This window comes from Pseudorasbora parva, chromosome 7, assembly GCF_024679245.1.
Source record: "Pseudorasbora parva isolate DD20220531a chromosome 7, ASM2467924v1, whole genome shotgun sequence".
Lineage (NCBI taxonomy): Eukaryota > Metazoa > Chordata > Actinopteri > Cypriniformes > Gobionidae > Pseudorasbora > Pseudorasbora parva.
In genome coordinates this window covers 11,426,704-11,439,655 of record NC_090178.1, presented here as the reverse complement: position 1 = coordinate 11,439,655, position 12,952 = coordinate 11,426,704, and the positions used below count along the sequence as shown (strand labels likewise).

Genomic DNA, 12,952 nt, shown 5'->3' with positions numbered 1-12,952 from the left:
TGCTCACAAATTTATTTGATAAAATACTAAAATATTGTGAAATATTATTAGTTGCATGTTATTATTCATAAATGTACTGTTACTACGGTAAATACATGCAACATATGCATCACGGACACTGTAAAATAAAGTTACCAAAAGTATTAATCTCTTTCCAAAAGAAAATTTGTAGTGATCCCAAACTTTTAAATGGTAGTGTACCACTTTGCCCTTTTAGTTTAACTCGATGTGTATCGTGTTTTAGTTTATCTCGATGTGTAAGTGCTACAAACATGCCTGCTCCTATCTGGCGACAGAAAGAGGATGGTTGTGAAAAGATCATGATGAGGGCAATGATGCTGATGATGAGAGATGCTGTAGATTGACCGTGTGCCTCTGTAAGCAGAGGCGAGTCAGTGGAGAGAGGAGGAGGTTCACTAGCACACATTAGCCTTGCTTAAATTTCCTCCCCAAGCTTTTTCTCCATCCTCCTCTTTTTAGCCCTACTTTTCTCTCTTCCCCTCTCCCTGAGGATATGGTGAACGTCAAAGTGGAGAAGGTGATGGTGTGGAAGGAAGGATGGTCTTTGTGAGGAGGGAGAAGGTTAAGTAGAAGCAGAGTTTTACTCACAGAGGCCGAAGGATAAAGTACCTTCTTAATGTCCTTGTTCTTCTTGACGGTCCATAGGCCGTCAGACAGCTTGTCGAAGTACTTGCGTGCTTTAGGGGCCTGATCCAGCATATGGTTGGGCGGGACCCCCAGCACCTCCACTATTTTATTCATCTGGTCCACCTGAGAACGATACAATAGACCGTCAGGGATCCAAACGGACTTATGATATATATGAAAGATCAATACATTTGTGCATTTCAGCTTAAATGTATTTAATTTTGTTGACAAGGCAATTCATACTGAAAATGATTTTTAATGGTTTTAAACAACATTGGTTCAGACAGCACTTTATATTGTTGGTTTATATACATGTGCATCTGACAAATGTCTTTGGGTATCACATTGCATTTATCAGTGTCTTGCAGTGCATTTTAAGTGGCTGAATATCATTAAACTTTCTGGCTTTTTTTTAAATGTTAAAAAAAAAATTAACATGTAGTGCATATGTGCATCTGGTTTTGAATATTTAAAGTAGCAACCATAATCTGCTGTCTTCATTTCTTTAAAATTATTATAATAGTTCAATAATTCATAATGTTGATATTCCTGGGAATTAAAAAAAAAAAAATCGGTCTTATATCCTGTTTGGTGAAGTGTTGTTCGTACAAGTGAAGACTTAGGAAGAGCGTACGTCACAAAGCTTTGCACAGTCATTGTGTGACTAATCCCCAAGCTGTACCTCATTGGAGCCACTGAAGAGCGGTTCGCCCGTGTGCATCTCCACCAGGATACAGCCCAGGGACCACATGTCTATAGCCAGGTCATACGGCATGCCCAGCAACACCTCAGGAGAGCGGTAAAACCGACTCTGGATGTACTGGTAAATCTAAGGGAGGAAGAAAACAGAAATGAATGACATGCATAAACACAGGATGCAACTATCTACCAAAATGACTATTGAGTACATTTTCACTTTTCTCCACTAGGGGGAAGCAGAAGCTGCAAGATAAAAAGGGTGCAGCTCTGCTACTAGAAATCTCAAGCATTTAAATCCATTTCAGCTGTGGCAAAGTGAGCTTTGAATGCACATCCCACCAATTAAGACCATTGCATGTTTTTTCTCTCTTACAGATGCATTTAATCATTAAAAATTCACAACAGCATGTCTCAATTTCATTTTTGTTTGCTTAAATGCAAGCTCACTAGTTACTACTGTGAGTGACCTCATATCAGCCTATTGTTAACAAACAGTAACGGCAATGGGCCTGAGATGCCGTCTCACCCTCTGTCCTAGCTGGCAGGAACTGCCAAAGTCCACAATCTTGATGGCACTGCGCTTGGGGTTGCAAAGGAGGATGTTCTCAGGCTTGAGGTCGCAGTGGATGATGCTGAGCTCAGGCGTGGCCAGGAAGAGCAGCGCCGTGCACAGCTGCTGAGCGAACTTGCGTGTCAGGTTGAGCGAGACGCCGCGGAAGTTGGTGTTACGCAGGAGGTCGTACAGGTTGTAGGAGAGAAGCTCAAACACCAGGCACAGGTGGTTACGGAACATGAAGTGCCTCTTTAAGTGGACTGAGGAAACAAAAATGAGAAAGAAAATAGGTTTCTCAAAGTTCTCATAAAAAGAGTTGAAATAAGTATGTTTAAAACGAATTCTTAGCAAGTGAACGATATATCCATGAGATCCAGATTATGCATTATAATTTGCTTTCCGTCTATGAAATAGTCTCTTGTACTGCTTTTAGTCTTGTACTTATTGCTTTTGGGTGGGAGGAAATTCTCTTTCCATTAGGTCAAAGGTTTTTCTGCAGAAGACTAAATGTAGAGTAACAGCTGCTTGTCGTATTCTTGTGCACGTTGCAAACAGCGTCTGGTTTTTACCTATGTAGTACTTCATCTCAGTGTCGTGTTTGTTCATGAGCTCAAGAAGCCGCAGCTCAATCTGGGCCTGGTTCAGGAAGGCTTTCTTGTTCTTGATGATCTTGATGGCCACCCACTCCTGCTCATGGTGGTCATAGGCTTTCACCACCTACACAAAAAGGAACAAATTAGCACATGCTTGACAAGAGGAATTAGTTTTACAACAGAAACATATAGCATAAGATATTTCCATGTATATGATGTAACATTTTAAAAATGCACCCGGGTTTCTGTACACAGACTTTCAAATTCTTCATATTTACTTGCCATTTATTTGATCATTATGGTATGTAGAGTCGTTTGCTTTTAATATACATTCATTGAAAACACACAAGCGCTCAAATTTGTATTATTCGAAACTTTTCTATTCTAAAGTTTCTATTCATATCAAATGTAACGAAAGATCTAATGTTTTGTTTCATTTTGGGACAGAAAAGTGTACATAAGCCATATCTGGAACCAGTAGCATATTAAAAACTATACAAACCAACCTCCGTTTTTTACCAAAATAAAATAATGAGAATAATAATGGAAGTTCAATATTGATGACTCTGTGACTCAGTTCCCTTTTGGATCAAGTAAAGTTATTTTAGAGGCAAAAAAGGCACTGCTTGCTAGTTTGTAGTTTTCCACACACCCTGGTGAACATGAGCATTGTTATTTCAGTTTGACTTTATGCCTGTATTTAATGCCTTTTAGCCTTGACATCTATTCTGATCTTCAGTGTTATGTTAACCTTATGTTAATCTTCAGTGCTAACCTGTCCGAAGGAGCCCTTGCCAATAAGTGAGTCGATCTCGTAGCGGTCCAGCCACTTCTCCCCGTTCTTCACAATATAATCATAGTTGTCATCATCGTAGCCGTCGTTGTACACCTTGCGCTCTTTTTTGGTGCTGGAGTCCTCAGGTGGAACCTGCTGGGCTCGTCGTTTCTTCTTCGTGTAATACACCTGAAAAGCGAGCAAAACATTTAATATTTGCACCTCTATTCCTGCTTCAGCAATAACTGGGGGATTGGTACAATTGTTCTTATCATAAATGTAAATATGAAAAAGCCTGGATTTACCTCATTGATGTGCTTGTATGTCTTGATGAGATCGACTGAGAGTTTACGTAGCGGGGCGCTGGCGGGATCTCGAAAACTCGGGGGAATCCTCCTCTGCAGGATGGTCATATCTGACAGCACCTGAAAAAAAAGTGACACCAAGACAACAGTAAGAAAAAAAAGAGGGGCAGCCGAGGAAGCAGCATAAAAACAAAACAATAAAACCAAAGGATATACTATATACATGAAATATAAAATGAATAATAAGAAAGTCTAGAAAATATTTAAAATATTAATTTAAATACTTAAGTAGGAAAAATTGACTTATAAATATGGCTGATAATTTAATACATTCTTTTACAGTGATATATTTTAAATACAATATTGCAATAAAAAATGAAGTACATAATTTTTCACTCTCCTCACCCATACATGAAAATTGAAATCTCCAACCTACATGCAATAGCGATGCAAGAGCTAATGACGTCAATATGAATGTATACACAGACCAATCATGAAATATTGCAAAATATAACTATTTGTTATGAACAACCCATTAGTCTACCTCGGATAGATAGACAAACTCAACTGCATAACATAGCTTTGAATTACAGGCCAGTAACAGGGAATAAAATGGTATAATGACTTCTAAAAGTCACTTTTTGTAATGCCTATGCAGTGTTTTACATGTAAAACAATAACGTCTTCATCTTTATTAAATACAGTATATGCATATTACCAGCATATTTTATATTTATTTGAGTGCAATTTTTAAAGTCACTTTACTTAACACAATAACTTTGTGAATGATGCTTTACATATGGGTTTTATGATGTTCATTTAAAGAGAGCATGTTTCTGGTACCTGCTGCTGGTCGGCCATGGAGTGGATGTTACTGAAGGAGGGGTGGCTGTGCTGGCTCGACATGGTTGGCTCAGCGGGGGAGAAGCCCAAGGCGGCAGGCTGGCAGAGGGTAGAGGAGGGGGGCTTGCATCCTGAGCTGCTTCCACCTTCATAGAGAAATGGGGGGGAAAAATGAGAGGGGCTATGAAGACACATTGCTAAAGTGCATTGCACATGCCAAGCAAATACTGACATGGGTGTGGGGAGAAACACTGCACTGCAGGGGGAAGTAGAAATATGAACAGACTCGCACACACCATATTGGAAGCCAAACTGAAGGCATTTTCAGAGCCTTTAGCTAAGAGATCTTTGAAATCTCCAACAATCGGATGGAACAGTGATAAGAATGATCGGTTATCCTCTCAAGAAGCTCCAGTTCATTTTGGCTGGGAAATTACAGCACCGTTCCTCAGGTCAGCATGACAAGCATGCGTTGGAGGTGGGAATACTCTGCTATGCACCTTCAAAGCCCTGAGAATGGTTTCCAAATCAGAATAATTATCTTAACTTTCTAAGCAGCATGCGTTTTTCCAACAGCTATGGGCGGAATATATGCAAATGCCAGGAAATCACTGTACAGTATGTCATTGCCAAGCTGGTGGAACAAAGAAAAACGGTCGTATGACATTGCACACCAAAATCTCAGTGGATGATGGGAGTGACTGGGAGGCAAGCAGAGCTATCCATGGTCCTGTGCTGCCACTCGTTGGCCAAGAATATGCTGCAGCTATTACTTTCAAATACAGGCTGCCTGCTAGAGTAATGCTGACCTCAAATTAAAGGGGAATCTGTGTAAAAACATACCATGTTTCACCCAACAACAACAAAAAAACACAATATTTAGCATAATTTATATATATTTTGTAGGTCCACCTTCCACAGTTACTTTTCAGCATTGTTTTAAGCATTATTCTCATGATAATAAAGCACAAAATGTCCACTGTAACGTTTAAAACTATTTTTTATACCCAAAGTATATACATATGGCAATTAAAGTAACAAAAAAAGAGCATTGCTTGCAATAAATACATTAAACCTTTGGGAAATGTGCTTACATGTCATGGCAATAATATAACAGTACAATCAAAATCTTAATCAACTTAAAAACAAGCTTAATTCGCTATATGCAAAATAAAGTTTTAATTGTTAAGACCTAGACATATTCTTGACTGGTTTTGTGAGATAAACCCTCCAACCAAGAAATCTGAGACCATCAAGCATAAAATCTGTCTATATGAACTGCATATATAAACATGAAACTGTTCACAATGTAGGCCAGTCAAGTGTTTGGAGCTAGTTATGTGTACAAAAGACCAAAGGGACTATTGGAGCACTAAACTACATGCTTATAAAGAATTAATGCTGTCCCAAATTTGATGGACTGAAATTTTAACTACAGGATGTGATTTTTGTACCCACAATAATCCACTAGCACATTGAACATTCATAATGTACAAAGGAAGTATTGGACATCTCTGGAAAGAGGCGAGAATGTGCAGAGAGTACAGTAATTAAGTAAGATTGCTGAGTGCGGAAGCAGGGACTTAAACGTCTAACGAGGGGATATGAAATGGATGAGATATTCCACAGTGAATGCTTTTATTGCTGCTTTCAGGGGCTGACAGGTGAGGAGTAATGGGGGTGAAATTTATCAATGACACATTACAACTTGAAATGGCTGGGCGATCAATGGCCGTAGCTTAAACAAAGTGCAAAACGACACATCTGACCACCATCAATCCCAGGGAGTGACGGCAAGCATTGCTGTTACATGCCCATAGGAGGAGTCCCAGCACCAACTCACTGACAGGAAGTCTGCCTGGATATACATTAGCAGGAGTATCTCCAACTGGTTTCTTTCTATTCAGACCCCGTTTTCAAATGACAAGACAGGCCAATTAAAAATGCAAGATGTTTTAAATGCATCTAAGAAAACGCGACTTTGTGCACTGCACTTAGAATCAACAAACTCCCACACAATGATTTCATTTCTAATGAGACAATGAGTACGACAATCACTTTATAATGCCCTGTATAGACACGCTCTAATTTAAATGTATTTCCTTGACCTCGTTTTCAGAGTGATACAATGACTAAAAGAGCGTGATCTGCTGAGCACCAGGAAAAATGTCACACTGTGCCTTTAAATGCTGAAATGAACACATTGAGAACTTCCTGAGTGTGACACCCCCCTTCCTCCACTCTGATTGGCAGAGGCCCCCTCCCTCTCTCCCTACCGATTGGCTGCTGGTATCCAAGGGCTGGGCGGCGAGGTCTCTATAAATAAACCTGGTAGCTTGTGCTGTATCAGCAACCCTTCCCACAATGCCGCTCTCGCCCTCCCTTTCCCTGCCTGTTACCTCTCGCCCCCCCCCCTTCTCGCTTTCAATCTACACTGATCTGGCCGTAGCGCTCGCATAAATGTTGCCCCCGATGGGAACGAATATTAATAAAATATAACAGAGGCACATGCTCCTCTATAGACACACAGGTGCCTGGGTAGAATTTATTGTCACATACACAAGTGTCACATCGCAGTAGTTAAATATATCAGGTGGTGGATGAAGTAATCATCTGCTGCAATTAACCATGCAAAGACTCCCCCACTAACCAACTCACTCCACATCCCCACAGCTGACCAAACACAGCTGCCAGCTGCCAATCACAGTGTCACCATGGCAACAGACCAGCCTACTCCCTGTCTCTAAGGCACAGGAAGAGGATGGTAGTGTGTGTATGCGAACAGCTGAACACCCCTCCCCAGCACTCCCACCTCACCCTTCCCATGTCCGTACTGACCCCCTATCTTATTCCCTGTTAGGGTAATGGGAACGCTGGGGCTGCTGAGCCAAAGTTGGACACACCATGATAGGCATGAAGGGAAAAGAGGACAGGGAGGAAACTTTGGGTATTATCCACAACTTATTTTGCTTTTGGCCCCACTTTGAAAAAAACATGTTAAACAACAACAGGTCCCTAAGGAGTGACTTGAGGGCCTCCGTGATTTCCGTGCATCATAAAATCATGCATTTGTGATTCATGGAGTTCAATGAAAACTAAAACTTGACCTTAGCATGAAGCAACAAGTTGGTGTTGAACACCAGACCATGTGTCGGAAAAAGGGACATTGTAGACATACAGTACATAGAGGTGAATAAGGCAAGGATGTGTGCGTCACATCATGCCCACTGTCAAACGCACGTGGCCACAGATGGCAGGTCAAATGGATGTCATGCCAAACACTGGAGGACTTCAGGAGTCAGAAGCTAAGCTAAACTCTGCCCAACAATAACAAAAGAACCAGAAATGGAGAAATAAACATTACCGAATGGGCTAAATCTCCCAACGCAACGGGATAGCTTGTGATCTCCTTCATATGTGCATTTGAAGACAGGAAGGAGCACAAGCATTGATCCCCAATCTAGCATTGGAGAGTCATACTTACACCTTAACAAATTCAACTTTAAAGACAGATAATTTATTTAAGGAGCTTGTGGCACCACCTCCCAGAATCCCCTACGGCTCATCTCCACTTCTGATTCTCAGAACTCACTCTTGCAAGAGGACACCATCCTCTGAGGGGCTTCTGCAAAACTTACAACCTTTCCACTAAGTTCAGCTCCTCTCACTGTGTTATGCGATATAACCCTGTCCAACCTTTCCTTGGCGGCCAAAGCCCAAACAGTACCACAGAGAACTTTAAACAGTCAGGCCCCCATAGCTGAGTCAGACTTCACCACACTATTAATAAAAAAAAAAAAAGCCATCTAGATGGACGTCTCATACAGTGACACTGTAAATTGAGAGCTCACAAAGTACATTACAAAAAATGATATAAAATGAAGCCCCCACCTCAAAATACATCATTAGCTATAGAAGGCATAATTACACTAAAACAAGCACATTGCTTTCTGAACATTATCTAATGCTGAATTGCGGATATGGATTTTTAAATTGAAAAAAGAAACGTTTGTCATTACTGAATTACTCACCTCAAGTGTTTCCCAAACCTGTATGAGTTTCTTTCTTCTTCTGAACACAAAATAAGATAAATTAAAAGAATGTTGGTCACCAGACAGATGATAGTGGCCATTGACCTCCATAGTATTTGTTTTTTCTATACTATGCAAGTCAATGCGTATATAATTGCGCAAATATCTTCTTTTGTGTTCAGCAGAATAAAGAAACTCATACAGGTTTGGGAAAAACTTAAGGGTGAGTAAGCAAATGACAAGCGTTTCATTTTTTTATGTGAACTACTCGTTCAATGAGTACTAGCTTAGTTAACATGAACTAACAATGAATGTTTTAGATTGTTAACAGCATTTTATAATCTTTGTTAATGTTCTGAATAAAAATGCTATTAGTTGTGCACTAATATTTAGTAATGTTAATATTTAGATTTTTTTTAAATGTATTATTAAATGTTGAAATTAACAAACATAATTAAATGCTGTATTGTTTATTGCTAGTTCATGTTACCAAATGAGACCTGACTATAAAGCGTTACCCAAAAATATTTGGAATACAGTAGATTTTGTTGTTGCACTTTATTTTAAGGTGACGTAGTTACATTATTTGGTACAGTAATTATTTGAGGAAGTAGAGCAATATTGTACTGTACTGACAGAGTTGCAGTTAGATACTTGTAAGCGACTTTGCAAATGTCCTGAAACGAAAAATTGCCTAAATAATAAAAATAACCAATATATCAATTAATCACTATTTAAAATGGCTTGAAAAAAAGTCACATTTTTATGCCATCAATATGTTAAGCTCGCTTGTCGTAAAGTGTTGCATGTTACTGCCGTCATGCACACTGCTGAATCTCCACCCCTCTTTATCCTTGAGTTTTAAACACGAGCCGCGGGACCCTAAGGAGCTTACGTGCTGATCTCTCGGTGAGACTGCACCTTCACAGCTAAAGGCGACTGCGAGCTCACGTTAACACCAGACTGGCTAATCTAAAGTGACCACCACTAATCAAGCGCCCCTTGAGTAAAGAGCCACTTGCTCCAGTGGAGGTGGATGTTGACACAGAGCGAGGAGTGCAGGCATATTCACATTGTTTACTTTCTTTCTTGGAAAGAGCATGGGAAGGACGATGTGAGAGTGAGTCACAGGACACAAACACAGACAGAACGATCTAACGAAAAATGTGAATACTTAAGTGTCTGGGTGACAGAGGGATATTGGGAGAATGATAAGGAAAAGTTACTTCAGTGTTTACTGTGCTCTCCATGGCGGAGGTTGTATATGAGCAAAATGTTTGACGGATGGGGTAGGATAGCCGCTCTGGTCTTGCAGGTACTCTGTGTGTGCATCTGGTGAACAATAACATGTTTTTGTTCGGATTCAGGCCCACCACTAATCCAACAGGAGGTGGGGAGATGGGGACCCAATGAGCATGAAGGGCATTTGTCACTTTTTCCTCTGAATATGTGAAACAACAGATTTTATCTGCATGCAAAGATGATAACTAGGCAGACATTTTTCCAAACATCGATGTCACCAGATACATACTAACAGAAACAAAAGAGAACAATTTAGATTTTAACATATTAACATTTTAGCACAAAAAAGTAATCAAGCAGCCAATGCTTCAAACCAAGCCAAACCAAACCTTTATATTTAATTAAGGAAATGTATGATTTATCGACAAAACCAGCCTATATTCTGGATTTCAATGGATTTTACATGGCAAAATGACACTTCACCTTTAGACTGAAAATTGGTGAGCAAACAAACATGAAAGGCAGCGTGAGGGAAAGGGGCAAAGGGCAAGGAGTGGACGGGTTGTTTGTATGAACGCTATGACTCTTCTTTCTGTCTTTCACAGTCCAAACTCCACGCACCTTGATTCGGGGCTGTGATTCTCGGCTGATATGATGTCTTCAGGTGCCCTATCAGCTCTTTTCTTTGTCTTATATAGGTGGATCCATCAGTGGATCAAAAATATTCCTGCAGCTTTCCCTGAACCCAAAGGGTTACTTGCAGTTATATCTATCTTTAAAAGAGTTACTCAGGCTTCTGAAAGGCAGTTATACACATAGAGCTTGACACGTCAGACTGGGGTGGGGGGACAGAAATAGCAACAGGAGAAAAGTCAGCTGGATACACAGATAAAAATAAAGATTTATGGCAGAAAATGCAAAAACACTAAACAACGATTCTGTTGCTTCTCATCCCAAATATTTTGACCAGTCTATTAACAATCATCCATTTTGAGGGAGGTTGAGGTTCAAATTTGAGGTCTCTCTATCAACAGGCAGCATATGCTATACACAGACAGCAAAATGCCTGAAGTCTTCAAGTCTCTTTGTAGCCTGCTGTGCAACAAGTGTGTGTATGCATTTTCATTGCAAACTTTTGGACTTTATGGTCTTGTTCTGCTACAACAGGACCCAAAAGATGTCAAATTACCAATCTATGGATGCTCCATGACATTCTCTTTGGCCCCTTTACACTGCATGGTTCAAGTGACCCATTTCCGATTTTTCCTCTCATGTGGCACAGATCGGATGTGACATGTGAACGTGTAAGCAGGAAAAAAAATGCAAGAATTCCGAAATCCTCAGATAGGATTCAGGCCTAACTCATATGTGGTAATAAATCTGATTCGAATCGGATACGTGCATTTGCGTCTGCCATTTAAGCGGTCAAATTGGATATTCGCCAAATTGGATATTCCGTACGTCAATGAAAAAAGGCGAATGATGTCAACTCAGGTGGACATGAACTGCGATTAAGGGATATCCTCTTTTTTCCGCCTTATGAGAGAAATGTTTTGCTGACCTTTAAAGATGTGTGGAAAAGTGCGGAAAGCAAAACATTGAATAATCATTTTGACTGCCTCGTTTCGCGCCGTTTTACTTCCTTTTCCAGTTAAGAACGACTCTGGCTGTTTCGCCAGTGTAAAGTGTAAATACAATCAGATACAGGTCGCTTCTAAAAGATGATGGAATCGGGTCGTCAAAAAATCAGATATAGTCACCAAATCAGAATTGTGCATCAAAACTTGCGCTGTAAATGTGGCCTTGATGACCAAAGTTAAAATGGACAATGGAGTTTGAAGCTAAATCCAGATTTGTGTGGTGTGGGGTTAGTACTTTTCAGTGGCTGTAGATTACTTGTTTGGAAACTTTCTTGAAATGGGCCAATTAAGCAATTATATCGTAACTGCATTAAGAAGCTTAATGCTTGACGGATAATTGAGTCCTTTAATTCCAATCCTGAACTGACAGAGAATGGGAGAGACGGCAAATAATGAAGGTTAGTCTAAACAAGCCTATGTCTAACAAACCAGCTGCCACTATACATTGGTATCTATCCATTCCAAACAATGAGCTTTCCTATCAACTTTCCTGCAAAAATCTTATGAACTATACCACCTCAAGTTTGTTGTATCAAGCAATTATCACTTATACTAAGGTATTTTATTTTTGTTATGCTTTCATGTGGCCATAATAAATTCACTGGAAAATAATTAAGCCCCCACTAACTAAAGGTCTTTGACATATTTAATGTTCTGTAATACTGAATCTGTACAGAATATCACAATTAAAAAAGAAAAAAAAGGTCAAAAAACAGATACCACCAGTGGGAAAAAAGCAAAAAGCAAAAATAATCTGCCTTGACAACCACCTTTTTTAGTGTAATCACAACTCATAGATTCACATCATAAAGTCTTAATATATGACTAACAAACCAAGAAAAGCTGTTTTGTGACGTACATTGTGCACAATACAGTACATGCTGGTCTACAGAGCAGCTTTCTGCTGCAGCTCTAAGATTCCCAGCAACAGAGCGATCACTGTGAGCTCACACTGCACGTAGAGCTCCCACAGCACACAGCACAAATTACCGTGCAGAAGTGACGCAAAGATCAAGCAGCCACTGAAACCATTCGACAATGTGCCTATTCCCATGATTGTTTGAACAAGTTATGTAAAGACAATGATGGGAAAAGGAGTGAAGTTCTGCAGTTCGGTAACTTAAGTGTGTGTGAAACATTTGACTAATTTATATTCGGTCTAAAAGGGAAATGCCCCAGGGTGGGCTCTTTTTCTATCTTGAATAACCCAATAGTCATATATAAACAAAGCATTATACTTTTTTTTTTAAGAGTTAAGCATTTATGTACATCATGCCATAGTTTATCTGCTTTCATTGACAAAAGCAAGATTGCTGATTACCAATGTATCAGACAATGTTTTGACCAAACCGTATATTTACATTCTCACAACTCGACCAAAAGCTCATGTACTTCCTCAAATTCCAAAGCACTGTTGTCATCACAATTCACTTGCTTTTCTCTCAACATTCCATGCAGTTTTTTGGTTTTGTTGACTGTATAAGCCATCAGGATTTCTAATGTTTACCATTGGCCAAAGGTAAATAAGAACTACAACAGAAACCAATGTTTGACAAAGAACTGGATGTGAATTCATTACCCAATAGACCTGACCAAACGCCTTTCCATTTTACTTACTTCAAC

General features: G+C 39.7%; 1 protein-coding gene across 4 annotated transcripts in view; it reads right to left on the bottom strand.

Moving 5' to 3' along the window:
• dyrk1b (dual-specificity tyrosine-(Y)-phosphorylation regulated kinase 1B) overlaps positions 1-12,952 on the bottom strand; it is a 42,938-nt gene that overhangs the window by 6,238 nt on the left and 23,748 nt on the right. For 2 of the 4 annotated variants that reach the window (XM_067448131.1, XM_067448129.1), the window contains exons 2-8: positions 4,417-4,562; positions 3,574-3,693; positions 3,269-3,457; positions 2,470-2,617; positions 1,874-2,160; positions 1,331-1,477; positions 610-771 (exon numbers count right to left, since the gene is read on the bottom strand). In XM_067448131.1, coding sequence (XP_067304232.1) covers positions 610-771; positions 1,331-1,477; positions 1,874-2,160; positions 2,470-2,617; positions 3,269-3,457; positions 3,574-3,693; positions 4,417-4,479 — 1,116 coding nt within the window. In that variant the 5' untranslated portion in view covers positions 4,480-4,562. Of the gene's footprint in view, positions 1-609; positions 772-1,330; positions 1,478-1,873; positions 2,161-2,469; positions 2,618-3,268; positions 3,458-3,573; positions 3,694-4,416; positions 4,565-12,952 lie in introns of all 4 variants that reach the window. The other 2 variants (XM_067448132.1, XM_067448130.1) reach the window with 2 other exon arrangements.